The sequence below is a fragment of the Alosa sapidissima genome, chromosome 9 (genome assembly GCF_018492685.1).
Source record: "Alosa sapidissima isolate fAloSap1 chromosome 9, fAloSap1.pri, whole genome shotgun sequence".
NCBI classification, from domain to species: Eukaryota; Metazoa; Chordata; class Actinopteri; order Clupeiformes; family Clupeidae; genus Alosa; species Alosa sapidissima.
This window is the reverse complement of record NC_055965.1, coordinates 28,143,633-28,161,293: the sequence shown is the minus strand read 5'-3', so window position 1 is coordinate 28,161,293 and position 17,661 is coordinate 28,143,633. Positions and strand designations below refer to the sequence as shown.

At 39.6% G+C, this 17,661-nt stretch overlaps 1 protein-coding gene across 1 annotated transcript in view; it reads right to left on the bottom strand.

Annotated features, from left to right (window-relative positions):
* Positions 1 to 2,501: 2,501 nt before the first annotated feature.
* LOC121719409 (protein NLRC3-like) overlaps positions 2,502 to 17,661 on the bottom strand; it is a 34,802-nt gene continuing 19,642 nt past the window's right edge. The window contains exons 6-9 of the mRNA XM_042105013.1: positions 15,576 to 15,746; positions 14,211 to 14,384; positions 7,393 to 7,439; positions 2,502 to 3,971 (exon numbers count right to left, since the gene is read on the bottom strand). Coding sequence (XP_041960947.1) covers positions 3,439 to 3,971; positions 7,393 to 7,439; positions 14,211 to 14,384; positions 15,576 to 15,746 — 925 coding nt within the window. The 3' untranslated portion in view covers positions 2,502 to 3,438. The remainder of the gene's footprint in view (positions 3,972 to 7,392; positions 7,440 to 14,210; positions 14,385 to 15,575; positions 15,747 to 17,661) is intronic.

The window sequence follows — 17,661 nt, the reverse complement described above, 5'->3', positions numbered from 1 at the left end:
TATAATGCACTGTTGAGCGTTTTAAATCCGAAATAATAAGGAATGTGATGAGGTTGCTATTAACTTTAAAGAGTGTATCTACAATCGAAACTATCTACAGCCTATGACGCAAATTGAATTGCAATGTCCGGTATACTGATGTCTGCTTTAGTTGACTAGATTTGAATCAATTTGAAGAGCTGGTGTCCGTTAATGTTTGTGCAAATAGGCTGATTCATGTCCCTTGCATTTTGCAACTGCGAGGTTCATAACAGGCGCCCCGCAGAAATGTTTAAAGAGGCCCTATGCAACAATTTTAGCAAACATTACTTTAATTATGCAGGTTGAGAGTCGTTCTGCTATTTAACAATTAAGGTGCTATTTAACAATTCAGAGTTCAAGTTCACATGACCAGTTCAGGTAGCAGTCCTAAGAGGCAACAAAGTTAAATGGGTGAACAGCCACATGTCAATAGCTTAGCCGTGTGGCTGGCTGGAGAATGGAAGGGTGCCCCGTGTGGCCATGTGGAGTCCTGGCCCACCGTCTCATGCCCCAGTCCTCTGTGGTAGGCTATAAGACTTAGGCGAGGGCAAGTGTTTGAGTGTCAATTACTATACACACAGCTTAATTCTCCCCGCTGCCTAGGCCCATTTGAGATAACAGAAGTTTTCACAGCACAACACATGTGAAAAGCATATAATCATCCAATACCCGCTACACCCATACTAAAGGCTACTGAAGGTAGCAAAATTTGTTAGTATATCCACAGCACACCACACATGTAATGCAAACTTTGTTCAAAGCAACCAATTCGCCTTATTCACCCGGCGGCCAGATCGAGGCTAAAGGGTACACTTGCCATTACACAGACGTCCAGTGGTTGTAATGCACTCCTTTTGCAAACTGCTAAAAAAATTCACTGAAGAACAGGCCAGTGAACCCTTCTTTTTCTGTGAGCTTTTGTTTTTGGCCTATAGCCTACATTAGTCATGAATAAATTATGTTAAAAAATGTGTAAATGACTCAAAAGAGCTGCGTGTGTTCGGACATTTGAATTATGTTGGGCTGTAAATAAGTTTGGGCTTTTAAAAACCTGTCAGGCTTGGGCTGGGGCTGATTTCTGTCAGGCTCAGGCCAGGTCGGGCCTAACTTTTAAGGTCCGATTACAGCTCTACTGTGAACCGCTCCTGGCTGTGCCTGGCAAATCCGCCATCATAATAGCAATCTGCCATGGAACAAGCGCGCCTGTTGATAAAGGGAATGTGAGAACAATCTGTTTGGTTTATTGCACGTTCACCCAAACCACACCCATGAGTAATGTAGCTACAGTACTTCAGACCACCCCATTTTAGATTTGCGTGGGGCAGAACAGTCATTTATCCTGCCGGTAAAATAGCAACAGCGCCCAAGATCCGCCCACAAAGCTACTTGCGCTTTGCATTTGATACTTGCGTTTCAGATTATTAAGATAGGGCACTATGTCTCTCTGGTCCCTATAGAGTGCCACTTTCATTGGGGTGGAATGTTTGGGAATGGAATGATTTGGAAGTGTGGAAATGTGGGTGGAGATCTTGAAGATGGCCTATGGTAGTTTAGTTAAACTAACCAGTTGACGATGATAGAAAGCAGAAATATCGAGGTCAACACCCTCAATGTTGCAAAATATGCTAAATATAGGCCTTGGAAATAAAAGATCGCTTTGGCAAAATCTGAGAATTTTTCGGGGGAAAGGGCATTGGTTTACAGTTACCGACACAAACATGCCAAACTGTCTGTTTGAAGCGTTTACGATGGCCTATAGGTCTGATGTGAAGTGAAGAAGATGTTATGGAAAGGAATGAAACCAACATGTAGTGGTCCTTAAATCTTTTTTTTTAATGTCCAAAATTACACCTTTACACATTTGAATAAACTTTGCAAATAAAGTTGGCGTCAATTTTAAGGCTCAATGCCCTTTGCGCAGAAGAACTGTGCATATTTGACTGAAGGTGATGTATGCTGAACTTTTGCACAATGCAAACATACATTATGTTCAGTCCAACATGCTTCACGTTTCAACCAGATCTGCACAGAGCTACAACACATCAATTTGATATCAATATATTGTTTGAGTTGCTTCTAGCATGGGTAGCATGCTGCTTTCTTGTTCTAATGTTTATGTGCACTGTTGAACAGTTGATGGGCAAAATTATTGTGTTGATGTTTTTGGTATGAATAGACTATGGACAGAATTACCATTAAGGAGAAGCCCATTCTCAAAATATCAAGGAAGTTTCGGAGAATCCTCATGTCTCTCTTTGGCTTTACGCAAAGTTGATCATTTTCTCAATTGACTTTGACCTGGTCACTTGAGAGTGTCACAAACTTGTGTATCTCAACTGAGTGATTGAGTGTTTTGCATTGTGTGTTTGTATCATCCCTTTGAGGGGGAGATACTGTACTGTCCCCCATATATTCAATATTTGACGAAATATCTGATAAAACAGATGAAAAGGTATCCAGTATCTGATCAGTAAACACAGTTTTTTCGACTGAGTATTCTTTACTGTCGGAATATGCAAAGAACATGGATGGCACAACAAAGGTTACATTATGGACAGCACAATACACATTAATCCTAAATAAACGACTGTATTTGTTTAAAAGTAAATTCTCGAGTAGCTAGAGTAAACTTTTAGTTTGTTTACATTTATTAATTTCTTCAAGGACAGGACACGGAGTCCTCCACATACGAGCTCTACTGGCGTGTTGAGGATGGTTCTCATCATTCTTATTCTTATTATTCTGATGAAATATTGATGACTGTTTTGGGCCAAGGTATTTAAATATTGATGACTGTTTTGTCATCAATATTTGAATGAAATTAATTACACTTGACCATCTCATTAGCCAGCACAGGATGAACAATGTGTGTGACAAGACAAGCTTGTGTGACCTTGGACATACAAGTCAACAAATAACAGTAGGCTAACATTGAAGCCGCAGTCAGGGATTCCACAGGAAATTGTGTTTGTTTATGTTTAAGTTTATTAGCAAAAAACAGCCTACTTTATATTTTAACCAAGGACCAAATGAACCCCCAATCCCCCTTAACTCCGCTGCTGGAACAATTTCTAAGGATATATTCAAGATATAAGCAACTAAAAATATATGATTTATTTATTTTTATTTTGTTTTACAAGTTTTTAAGTTTTTGTTTTAAAGAAATGTTTAGGATGGGCCTGTAGAAAAGTGGCTGTAACTGTATATTACTGTCTACATGGCACAGTATGTCTTATACTGTTTATACAGTGTACTGCATCACCTGCCTATACTGTGTATTGCACTTTTCTGCTTTTTTGTACTTCTGGTTAGACACAAACTGCATTTTGTTGTCTCTGTACTTGTACAATGTGCAATGAAGTTGAATCTAATCTAATGAACAAGTGACACAAGGAGGAGCTCATGTGATCTGGGAGCTCATTTGATGTGGCACAGGGACACTGAGGAGTTATGATCCCAAACCCAAAACCCAGGAAAGAGGGGCTCAGTGAATGTTGAGTGGAACGTGTGCAGGTGGGTGAGTGCATCAGAGGAGACGCTGTAGAAGGACAGAGTGCCGGCCGGCCAGTCAAGATACACTCCTACTCTTCTGGAGCGGAAGCAGGGGACATGTGTGGCAGTCTTATTGTGCCTGACAACGTATCTGCCAGGAGAGCAGTTCAGACTCCAGGACTTGGCATTATATCCTAGCCAGCATTCATCACCCCTCCCTTTCCTGTAGATGCTTTTATAAGCCAGAGCTACAGTGACTCCACCCCCTCCCCACTCAGCCTCCCAGTAGCAGCGTCCAGACAGACCCTCTGTACACAACAGCTGATACTTCATGTCAAATCTCTCTGGATGGTATGGATATGATTGCTCTTTACTGACATGCGTCACCTTTCTGTTCCCCTGAGAGAGAGAGAGATATTTGTGTGCTGTGTTTGGGTCCAGTGTGAGCTCACAGGCATCTGCAGACAAGAGGAGAATACATTTATATTACACAAACATTTATGCATTTGCCACTTTTAGTATAAGTATTAGTGAATTAGTGAAACACAAACAGCACAACAAACAGTGAGCTGCCTGCTACAACGGCGGCGTTCGGGGAGCAGTGAGGGGTTAGGTGCCTTGCTCAAGGGCACTTCAGCCGCGGCCCACTGGTCGGGGCTCGAACCGGCAACCCTCCGGTTACAAGTCCAGAGTGCTGCCCTAATGGAGCGATTCTTGTGCTACTACGAACTGAATCTGAACTAAAAAACAAACACTTATATTTGTATTATAGATAGTTTTTCAGTGAGTTAAAATTGTTAAATTCAAACAATTAAAGCAAAAAAACTTTCATCACAAGCGACCTTGGAGGATTTAAAAACTGCACTAAAGGCAAGGCAAAGCAGTTCACTATGCATTTCAACGTTGTCTTATTATCAACTGTGTAAAGTAGTAGTAGTAAAGGAAGTGGGGGCTCAGGTCATTTTGACAACTTTGGACTTTCACACCATAATCATGTGAAGACATATGAAGGATACTTAAACATTTTCCCTTGAGAGTGATTGGGAGCTAATTAGTATTTTTGTCTTTACAATTTTGCTTATTTGGATACTGCTCTGTGGTTTATTTTTAGGAAACGTATCAAACATGTATAAATGAATTAATTGACATGGGAGGATGACAAGACATTCACAGAAAACTGTGTCTGCCCAGCCGTATTAGCGATTGAAATTATGTGTTTTTAGGGACATTGGAAATGGGATTCAATGGCCTATTGGCCAGATGAACATGCAGAGCAAATCCCAAATTTGCCAAAAGTCTGTATGGGTAGTCCCAGGCTATAATAATCTGTGTATTTATCACAATATGCCTATGCTGTTCATAGTGACCTCTTCCACACTATTTTATTAGATCATTAGTTAGGCTATATGATGACCACACATGTTGTGTTCTTAACTGCCAAAACCTTAACGCAGCAGTTTTAAATAATTTGCACAGAGTGGTGGACATTGATTATATTTACAGTACATGTTCAGTGTGCAGTCTCTGTAGTTTTTAGTAAAATGTGTTGTGTAGTATCCTATGCAGTTTTTTTTTTTTAAAAGGTGTAATGAACATGATGTATCATTTGAATCATTCAAATGCTTTTGGGTGTTCCCTGACCTGTACGCACTAAATACTGTATGCACAAAAAATAATTGTGTTATTAAAAAACATTTGGGGTTCCTTTTCCCTGGGGCCTCCAAAGTGCCTTGAAACGGCTATGGCTACAACCCCTGGCAAAGATGATGGCCATCACTCTTGGAGGATGTTCATTCAGCTGTTTTATTTTTTTGAAAAAAGACAAATTACAGATCTCCCTCATTACTATTTTTCTTTATTACACAGCTGCAGAAGGTGCCTTTCACATGAATGGGCCTTGCCAACGTTCGGAGGTCTGTTAAAACTGTATAATTACCTCTACTAAGTATATAATGACCGCTGTCAATGGCAACAGGTTTTGTGCTTTTGATTCACGTCTTTCATATCATTCCGCAAGAAGTCAGTTCACTTATTGCTATGGAATGGAATGGAAGCGAAAGTCAGCAAATAATACGTTGCCATGCAACATCTGAAACTGTCAAGTTCTATCTGTGTGGGGACCTGTTTGTTTTGTCAGCGGAAGCCACGAAACATTAACAAAATCATTTTACAAGACCCATTATGTGAAGTTTCTTATCTCATTTTGGCAAGTAGCCATATTATGAGCGGGATAATGTAATGTCCGCCAGTAATTATCGGAAAATAAATCCCTTCATGTCGAAGCAAAACCTGTTCCTGTTCACCCTGTTGGGATTATTTTCTGATAATTATCGGCAGACAATACATTATCCCTTATGAAACAGATGGCCAGGGAGTACAACATCGTCAAACTAAAACCTCCGCAATTTCCCCCATTCATTCTCTATGGCGAGTCTTAACAGTACACATGTAATACTCGTTTTGTCCACTGGTGGTTGTTTTGGTGATGTAGGCCTACCTGCAAACAATGTAAGAGGCCTATGCTGACTGCATCAGTGCTCAAAGTATTTTAAAAGTTTATCAATTAATTTTTAAGAACTAACTAACTTCTATTCAAGTCATATTTCTGGGACTTTCTGGGATAATTATTTCTATTTTTTATTCACTCGTTCAAATGTTCATACAAAGAGTTCACAAAGTTCTCATCAGGTGAGTGAAAGTTAGAATGGTGGTCATTTCAGACCACTTCATAAAATTCTCATAGTTTGAGAACTAAATTATTTGTAGGATATTCACAAATTGAGCTGTGTATGCAAAGACACAGAATTCAGAGTTCACACATTTTTAATAAAATATACTTTTGGGACTCCCTGCTAATACTTTTGGGAATGCAAAAGTTGTTTTTTATTAGTATTATTTAATTTAGGCTACATTTTACACTGATATGGCATGATGGCAATATAAACACAGCTAACAATGGTATTAAATTGCAATAGCCTATAGATTAAATGTAATGGAATATTCAACTAAGGTAGACTGCTGTTGTTCACAGCACTAAGCTATTTATGGTTACTGATATACTCAGAGTCTCTGGCCCTCTCTTAGAGCCAGGCATAGTGAGCTGGCCCTCGGAAGAAAAAGTTTGGGGACCACTGATGTAGAGGGAAAAAAACATGGAATCATTTAATCCTGAGGGAAAAACAAGTTTGTTGCACCTCCTCTTACTTTGATGAAATAAAATATTTTTTCTCAAGATTGTGTGATTCCATAGCCTGGAAAATCCAGACCCTGATAATCTAGAAAGATTAAGGGTCTGGCCACGAACAATGTAATGGCCCAACTTGAGGGGCGGCACCAAGCATGCATTTGAAAATCTCACTGCACACAATTGAATAACACTAGACCAATGTTTACTCTGAATGCTTCCGCTGTCGTCATCAGTTTAGCTCACCTCTGGCCCGACTATATCAGACACAATTTGATTGGTTCCACGGGATGCAAGGGGAAAAAGTAATGTGCATCATTGCTCATTGCCAGAGTGTCTTGCAGAGACAATTCCATTGTGCTCTTGCGAGAACTCTGGATTTCCAGGGTAGTGATTCCATAAAATTACTATCACTTTTGTTAATTTCTTTGAGCTATGTTTCACAAAACCAGAATGTTAATCCGTGATTAGATATTTTTCGCCAAGCACAAACATTCCAGTACACCGTCCTATACACCCCAGTACATCATGCTACAATATCAATTGTACACCACTAGATGATACACACATTGCTACATCTCTTTCTGTATATTGAACATTTGATGTTTATTCTATATCTAATCACATGCTGCTGTCAAGTCCATACTGAAGGCGTCTTTTCAAACACATCAAAATAAACAACCACATAGACTTACATTTCCGTGTTCCTGGTCTCAATCTGATTTCTGCACAGTAGTCAATCCTATGACACACACACACACACACATTAGTAGTGTAAACGTTCTATTAACAATACAGGAATAATAGCAATAATTCCTGGGAATTGAGAAGGGTTTAAATGAAAAGTCAATAATACACTAAACACTATACATGATAAATACTAGTTTCCTGGTTACCAGCCACTGTCAGGAATAAGTTGTATTCATGGAACAGTATCCCAGTTTCTCATAACCTGAATTATCAAAACCAGGATATGGGATTCTGAATGTGTTTGTCAGAGTGTGATGTTTACATGTGCAAAAAGACAACTGAGATACTTCAAAATCCCGGTCATAATCGGAATGCTGAAGTGCATGTAAACACAATCAATGTCTATTATGAGATGGAAGTAGCGTAAGTTATCCCCTTGTGGAGCTCACACAATAATCAAATGAATCTAAAGAGTAGGCCACGTATCACGTCACTGTAGAAAGGCAAGTCAGAAACAGTACTACGATCACTCATCACAGTATAGTACTCCTGTCTGGTCTCAGCATGACAAGTCTGAATAGGACAGGGAGGTCTGAACAGGGGACAGGAATGGTGACACATCTGATTTACAATTTGAACTGTTTTCCTCAACTCGCTCTGAATGCAACAGCACAGACTACTCAGCCAACTCTCTCTTTCTGTTAATGGGGATATTTTTGGGGATACAGGAGCACATAATATTATGATAGGGAAGAAGGATAGTTGTGAGTTTGTGACAATGAAAAGCTCAAATACATAGTGCATGTTACAGGACTATCAGGTCAGATAATATCAGAGCCAGTTTCTCTCACATTGGTATGGTAATATGAAGATCATGTATTTAAACATCATTTCCTCCTCAGCAGTGTTTGCTCCGAATATTTACTGGACTGGGACTTGAATGTGTAAATTACATCTTACAATTTCACTCACACAGAATGGGGTTGGTTTAGTGGGACCTACAGCTTTGTTTTGTCATAGGTTACGAATGCAAACAGCCTACAGTAGTATAGTATTAACTTGTCCAGTCTCAGTCCAGGGAGATAAGGAAACTCCAGAGTGCTTGCATTGTGTGATGACATCTTTTCGTCATTTTCCGGAATACTTACTGGTACCAATTAGGACATGCAGTTAAGACTGTTGATATAGCAATTACAAGTAAAGCTACAATACTCTCAGCTGTAGTAGACCTGTCACCTGGTCTGAGATATTTGTTTGCAAACTAAATATTATTATACCCATGTGGGAAAAAAACACAAAGTAAATGGTGTGTTTTTGTTTGTTTGTTTATTTAGTTAAGGCTAAACTAAAATACCAAAGATTGGAAACCTGTCCAACACACTTTGTTTTATTTTAATCATAACAAAAGGCTCTTTAAATGTCAACCCTGTGCAGAGACAGATATTTGTACCGCCTTCCTCCTTTGCACAACAGGACTCGTTCTCCCTACTCATCTACTGCTCAGCCACTGACTATGCAATCATATTATCCGTCAAAGGTGCAGTATCCACTATCAGAAGAGGCTGAGCAGGGGCCAGAGCCAACATGCAAAGCATTACTTGAGAGAGGAGCACTGTGCAGACCAGTGGCTTACTTATCTAGCTGTGTTGACATTGTGTTGTAGCAGCCACTCACTCTACAGTGGGCATCGCTTTCAAATGGCCACTTCAGTCGCGCATTACGAGGCATGAAGCTGCGTGAAGCTTTAGTACCACTTCCAGCCACTGTGCGTCGCTCTGCCACTGTACATCGCTCTGTCAGTAGCCTGACTGCCGCCCCTTCTGAAAAAGCAGGAGGCTAGGCTACCTTAAGGCTACCTTTAAACGTAATTGTTACCGAGAGGAATCCGAGCCTACGAATTCAATAACAAAATAAATCGTAATTAAACATTACCTCGATTAAGGCTACTTGGGTATGGCTTAAGGCTTGACTACACGGTGGTAGCGAAAATCGAAATCTGCTTTTGATAGCCTACCGTGCTGCTCCACAAAACGAAAAAATATCTTAATTTGCTGTCTATGTTATTGTCAGTGTTGGGGGTAACGCAACTATGCAAATCAAAACAGTGTCTTAATTTACCCTACTTCTTGACTGCAATGTAGTCAATTGACTGCTTGACATGTCATTTTTATTTTTCTGTACAATAAACTAATACATCTGCTTTATGCCGCAGAATTACATTCATATTTGGCTGACAGACGCGCCACTTCCCTCCCCATATTCCAAGATTAGGATAGTAGCCTATACAAAAAGCACTTCATACTATCATTAAAAAAATCGTTAAAACGAATAGCTATTTGCAATTTGACAAAACACTGGTCCTCATTTTGCGAATGCGAGGACGATATGAGCCTGTTGCATTTAGTTAGATGTCCGAGTCACGCATAATGTTTGAAAACCACTGGCTCTCACAATAATTTAACACAGACAGTTGGATAGCCTACTTCATCATGTAGGCTACATTTTTGTGAGTAGCATAGAGATCGTTAAAAACAATAAAGTATGGCTCTCCGTTTGGGACATCGAAAACTTATATTTTTAATAGACTACCGTCGAAGATGCTGACTTGCAAAAGCCTCGGGATAACACGTTATCTCCACTATCATCAGTCATGCCCCTTGATCAAAGTGGGGAATGAAATAAAAGTTTGAGAACCACTGGCTTAACAAGTTACCTGCAGTCCAGAACACAGAATCTGTTGCAATATTCTGATGATCGGCGATGATATCGGCAAATGTTTGTTTTCCAAAGTAAGAATTTCACTTCAGGCACCTTCGACAATGAATAGCTCATTACACTTGTTACTGTTAAACGTAGGCCTACCTGGTATCATTACAAACATTATTCTGTGTCCTAAAACTGGCATATTTTTTGGCATTGTGTCATGTAAGTTCGTTGCAAAATCTAGAGAAATGTGTGAGGTGGTCAGCAAGACAATTGAGACATACATTGGTTTGTGTTATTACTTGAACATTCCACACTATCCACAGCTGTGGTAGGCCTATCAGGGGCAGGAGGATTACTGTTAGCGCAGGCTTTATATAAAATTCTTCAACAGAAGGCTCGAATGTTGTCTTGTTTGTGGAGCGCTTTACTTCGCTTCTCTAATCTCGGCTTCGTTGAAAATGAGGGCTTCCCTCAATGACCCTCCGAGAATAAATAAAGGTTGAATGAATGAATAAATGAACGAATGCCCAAAATAAAGGCCTGTGGTTTGCGCAGCCTACAGTAAATAACAGACCCGCCAGAATGTGCGTTATGATGCTTTCTTACAAGCAAGATGTTTTTGGTACCCTACGCACACTGCATGTTCTTTAAATAACAATGATCATCAGTAATATTCGACCATTCATTTGGGTAAATGGGCAAGCGTGACCACCTTGATTGGCTGATGATTGTAACGCGGGCATGATTCCAAACACCTCCCTTACGATGATTAGTGACAGGTGACAGGTCTCAGAATGCGTGCGCTACACAAGGACGGAAGATGATGAATAACTGGGGCCGTAGGCTATTCACAAAGGCTTTTATCTTACTACTAGGAGTAGGCTACTCCTAAATCGCACTTAAAGATTTTAGCTTGGAGTTTTCTCTTAAAAGTTATTCACAAAGCCTTTCAGACAACTCCTAAACTAGGAGTGAGTCTTCGTGGCTATGGATGACGTCATTACTCATGCACAAGCATGACTGAAGTGACCACCTTGATTGGCTAACGATTGTAACGCGGGAATTCCAAACACCTCCCTTCCGATGATGAGTGACAGGTGACAGGTCGGAGAATGCGTGCGCTACACAAGTAGTGCGAAGGACGGAAGATGATTAATAACTGAATAAAAAGGCCTAGCCTAAATGAATAAAGAGTGAGGCAAACAAATAGCCTAGTAGCCTAATGAAACATAGGCCTATGGATTGATGTAGTAGCCTACCTTTGCAACATTATTAAATGAATCTGTCACCATATGCCTAGGCTACGTTTGCAAAGAGGAGAACATTTTAATTTGATTCACAATGAAACGTTACATTTCATTTACATGTTAACAATGAGTAGTTTTGGTTGTTGTTGGTGGCGTTATTGCATCCCTTTTATGAATGCAAAATTGTTCCCTCGCGATTGGAAGCTCCTGTTGCGCATAGGCTACGCATTTCAAAACATCGCAACGTAAAATGCCACAAAAAAGCTGTTTATGAATAGGTCTAGTGAGTTAGGAGTCCTCTCGACCGTCCCAGACTTAGGTGCTACTTTTAGGTCTAAAATGCTTCGTGAATTACTTTTTGTGAAAAAATTAGGAGTCCTAAAGTTAGGAGTGAAATGCCCATTATTTTTAGGAGTTGCTCCTAAATTCGCCAGTTAGGAGCTACTTTTAGCCTTAAAATTCTTTGTTAATACGGCCCTGAATAAAAAGGCATAGCCTAAATGAATCAAGGCAAAACAGCCTAGTAGCCTAACTATGCCTACGTTTGCAAAAGAGAACATTTTAATTTGATTCACAATAATGTTACATTTAATTTACATGTTGACAATGATTAGCCTAGTTTTGGTTGTTGTTGGCGACGTTATTGCATGTTAGTTATGCCTACAATGCAAAATTGCTTCCTCACGATTGGAAGCTCCTGTCCCACATGATGTGTGCACTCACTGATTTTACAAGAGAAACCTTCACATCTTACATCTAAATTATTATTATTTTAATTTAGAATCTACTTTGTATTGTTATTACTATTATTTTATACTATTATTTTACTTTTATTTTATTTTATTTTATTTTACTCAACACTACTTTGGTCAACTGTTTTTTAAATGAATTGACATTGACACTGACCTACATATCAGCATGTGTTATAAACCCTCACACATGTGACTCTTGCATGATTGTTGAGAAGGTGTGTCTGTGTACACTGAACCTCACCCTGACATTTCTGAAACACCTTTGTCAAATCCTGACCTAATCTTGTTTGTTGATGGCTCAACTATGCATTTGGGGTCTGGAGATGGACTAGCGATGCTGCAGTGAATCAATTTGATATGGTTGAATCTAACTCCCTCCCAGGGTAATTTTTCTGTCTAAGCAGCTGAATTGGTAGGCTTATTCAGAGCATGTATTTTAGCAAAAGCAAAATCTGTTTGTATTTATACTGATAGTTGTTATCTGGGAAATTATGCATGACCATCAGGCTATTTGGAAAGGGAGAGGGTTTCTCACAGCAACGGGCAAACCCCTACAACACAAATATTTCATAGCAATATTATTGAATACCATTCAACTTCCTGCCATCTGTGGCTGTCATAAAAGGTGCAGCACACACTTTTATGACAGCCAATAAGGGTGTTGTCAGCTTGGGCAATAGTAGTCTGTTTCTCAACAGTTGGCCCCGGCCCCTTCCACAAAGTTTACAGAGGACACACCCAGGCATGCCAGGCTTCTAGGTACTCATCAAAGATAAGCAAATAAAAACGCTGGAGCCAGGACCAGTGGAAAGTACCTTACCAAGTGTTCTAATCTAGGTGAGGTTTGCAGAAAGAGACTGTATTTGTGACATTGCAGAATGGTGAAGGATCCAAAACAATTCATGAGCTGAACTGAATATCATTACCAGCACGCAGCTGCACAAGAGGATTGACATGCAATGAAGTTTAACCCTTAAAGGAGTACCGTCACACTGGTGTGACGGGAATGTTGAGAAATGAACGTTCTAAAGAATATCTGGGTTCATTGAATTCAACATAGAATTTTAGAACCTTCAATTGTTGCGGAACTTAGAACATTCAAAAACCTACACCCATGCACGACAATATGGTTCCTTTGTATTCCTCTTTGCACCTGCATCCTTTCCATAAGTTTGTATGTTTGCAGACTTTACCCACAATTCATAATGTGACGTGAAAACACAGGGTCATCCAAAGAGAGGCTACACGTTTTTGGTGTTGTCAATTTAGCAGTATATATTGTGCTCCTTGCTCTTAAAGGGAATGACAGACAACTTCAGCACTCTAACTATCCTTAGTTTAGAGCAGACTTCGAGCATCAACTCCTAGAAGTCAGCGGAGCTTCTCCTGCCTGCCTTTGGAATGATCACGTCAACTCCTGAGTCTGGTAAATCCCGCTAGGGTCACTTTTTGTATTGGAGACACGACGGCTGAGAGAGCCAAGTGAGAGGGCGTGGCCTGTCATTTTTCCACTTCCTAAATTTACCCCCAATGGCAACACAGCTAATATCTACCATGTTAATCTAGGGAACATAGGACCCTGGGAACATAGGACCCTCTGAACATAGGACCCTGGGAACATATGGATGACCCCGTTATAATTATACACCTGAAAGCCTTTCATAAACATTTTATAATGTTCCCATTCTAGGTGCCTTCGTTTGTAGTAGCTGTTCATACAAGTCTCCACATAGTGGAGGGTGAACCATCATGACATGGGCCATGGGCCTGGCTGGAGCAACTGGTTAACTGTGTGCACCTGTTGGGCCATATTCTTTTTGGGGTACTTTTTTCTTAATTTAAGCTCTTTTGTTCTGGAATTTTCTGGAAGGTTATAACCATCCCTCTCAAAAAGGATTTTTCTTTCTTCCAAAACAATACTGATATTGTCATAACTCTCAAAGTGACACATCAAGTTATATACATTTTGGTAACTGTGATTATTTCCATTTAACTAATTATATGTTGTGATCTAAAAGGTATATTAAATATGACTGATTGAACTCAGTGGATCAATTCAGCTGAATTTTCCTATTTATAATTATTCTGTAAAAGATTAAGCAGATTTTCTTTACATACGTAAGTGTCTCCAGTTGACTTTGAGGATCCTCCTGTCTATCAGATAGCAGCTTCAGTCCCGATTCACCAGGATAATTGTAGCTCAAATCCAGCTCCTTTATATGGGAGGACTTTGGATTCAGAGCTGAAGCCAGGGAAGCACATCCTTTCATGGAGATGAGACAACCAGACAGACTGAGAAAGAGACACAGAGAGAGAGAAAGAGGTAGACAGAGAGAGAGGGAGGTAGAGAGGTAAGTCCAAGAGTTTCACTTGTCCTGCCACACAGAGACATGACACCCAACAAGTGTGCAATAATGAAGTCTGTGTTTTCACTCAGAATGTTCCAGGTCTACCCAGATTAATGTTACTAAGCAGAAGTGTGATGTATGCTACCAACACAGACATCTTACTAGAGAACGCTCATCATATAAAATGGAATTACATGATTCAAGACTCTTAAAGATAGGGTAGGAGATCCTGAATGCAGCCACAAAAGATATATTTTGAATGTATACAACTGAAGATATCCAGCTCAACATACAAGCGCATCCCTCCATCATGCGTCGCGAGTCAGCATTACCTCCAAACAAGCTGCTCATGTTCAACACAAATTGTTAAGTTCAAAGTGAATATACTGTAGACTAACATGACAGATGGCTATAAGCTACAAGATGAAAACAAGGCAGAATATTCTAGATTTAAACATAATTTGAGGGATAATATAGGAGTTATGTAGCCTAGAAATTTAAACGCAAATGTAATTAGCAGCCAGGGACTCTCAGCAATATATATACATTAATATACAAAAAAGGTTATCTTACTCAGCCAGAGACTAGCTTATCTGGGGCTACACTGAAATACACAGGTGACACTGTTGCATTTTCAAAGCATGGAATTTCATTAAAATATTAAAATGAAATTGAAAAATAAAGTTGAAAAAGGTGAGCAAGACTCATTTCTTTAGTGGTTCCTCATACCTCCTGTGGTCCTGCGATAGTTTTGGGTCTTTCAAGAGGGGTCTAACTATGTATCTTTTCAGCTTACATTTAGGCCATAGCCACACATAGCCAGCCTCTTTCGTATTTGAAAATAATTCTGTCCACACGGATGTGCAAAAACAGCCATTAAAGGCTGTCAAGATCAGTCAACTGGATTATCCGATACATTACATTACATTAAAGCATTCTTTTAATTTTGATTTAAATGTTCACATAATCACAGGATTTTTTATTTATTGTGGATTTGTTAAACCACGCTTACAACTAAGTGGTGCAACATAGCTCAAAATTTAAACCTAGATCTACAAATGTTTGATTAGGCCTAAACCAAGATTAATTTAATCCTTGTTGGTGCAACCTACCCAAAGAAATGCCAAACACCCACCTTAATGTCTGCAGTTTGCAATGGGGACTAGACAATCCTTTAGAAAGAAGCTGAACTCCAGAATCTCCCAGGTCATTGTTACTTAGGTCCAGCTCTATCAGGGAGTTCGGTGACTTCCAAACTGAGGCCACAAGCTTACAGGACTTGTCTGTGAGTTTGCAGTCAGCAAGTCTGTAAGATAGTGTGACAAAATCCAAATAATTTCTCATTAATGATAAAAAAGCAGGAGCCTGTGAAAAAAGACCTTTCTACATAGATTTGAACTTGTTTAACTAGCCTGACAACACCCAGACCTTCACAACTGTACAACTGAGAGTGGGCCTGGAAAAGGTTTATTGACTTACAACAGTTATGCACAGATGTTGCATCATCATCAGCATCAGCGTCATCATTATCACATCATGACATTTTCTCATCAATCTAAGATTCAATATACAACCCCAAAACAGAAAAAAGTTGGGACGTTGTGCAAAATGCAAATAAAAACTAAATGTGATATTATACAAGTCTCGTAAACCCATATTTAGCAGCAAAAAGGACACAGACAACATATCTAATGTTGAAAATGAAAATTTGGAATATTTCATGGAAAATATATGTTCGTTTTGAATTTGATGCCAGCAACATGTTCAAACATGTTTGAAACATGTTCATGTTTCAAAAAAAGTTGGGACAGGAGCATGTTTACCACTTTACTGCTTCACCTCTTCATTAACCAAAATTCTGTAAATGTTTAGGAACTGAGGACACTGTTTGGTAGAGTTTTGAGAATGAAATGTTGTCCCATTACTGCCCAATTCACGATTTCAGTTGCTCAACAGTATGGGGTATTCTTAGTCATGTTTTTCATTCCATTATGCACCTAATTTGACAAATCTGGACTGCAGACAGGCCATTTTAGCACACAGACTCTTCCTCTATGGATAAATATTATTTAAATATGTTCAGAATTCATTTTGCCATTGTTTTCCTGGAATAGATATTGCCTGGATGGCAGTATATGTTGCACAAAACCTGTATACATCTTTCAGAATTGATTGTGCTTTGCCAAATGTGAAAGCTGCCCATGCTGTAGGCACTAATGCTCCTCCACACCATCATAGATGTTGGGTTTCGAACTGAGCACTAAAACAGGTTGGATAGGTTGGATACATGGATAGGCCCTCTCCTCTTTAGCCCAGATGAGTCCATGATTTCCAAAAATAATGGGAAATTTTGACTGGTCTACCCACGGGACCTTTTTCCATGTTACCTCAGTCCATTTTAAACAAGCTCAGGCCCAGATAAGATGGTGGTATTTTCTGTATCATGTCTCAATACAATTTTGGTTGTTACAATTTTGGCTGCAGTTTTTAAATTGAGTATCGAACTGTGCACATAGACAATGGCTATCAGAGGTTGTCCTGAGCCCATACAATGACAGGTGTGGAAACAGGTCGGGTGTTGATGCAGTGCCATCTGAGGTTCAAAAGACCACGGCCATTCAATGTGTTTTTCAGCTCCTTCCCTTGTTCACAAATTTCTCTGGATTCTCTGAATGTTTTAATAATATTATGTCCTGTAGATCAGTGTTTCCCAAAGTCTGGGTCGCGACCCACGGGTGGGTCGCAGGAGATTTAATTTGGGTCGCCAGCACAATTTATGTTGTGTTATAGGCCTCACTGATACCATTTGTCATATGATACCGGGAAAGCTAACAGTTTTCTATTAGGATGTAGTTTGTTAACTACCACAGTCACGGTTTTGTCTTAAAGGCTCATGAAACTGGCGCATGAAACTGGAGGACGAACGCATCGCTGAGGGGGAGTCAGAGCATGGATATCTACCTCTCAGAATGAAACCGTTCTTTGGGGCGCCTGCCATGTACCTCGCAGTTGCAAACTGCAAGGGACATGAATCCGCCTATTTGTACGAACATTAACAGATATCAGCTCCTCAACTTTACCGATTAAAATCTAGTGACCATGCTATCAACTAAAGCAGACATCCATAGACCGGACATAAGGACATTCAATTTGCATGTAGATAGTTCCAATTTTAGATGAAGTCTTTAAAGTTAATAGGAACCTCCTCACATTCTTATTTC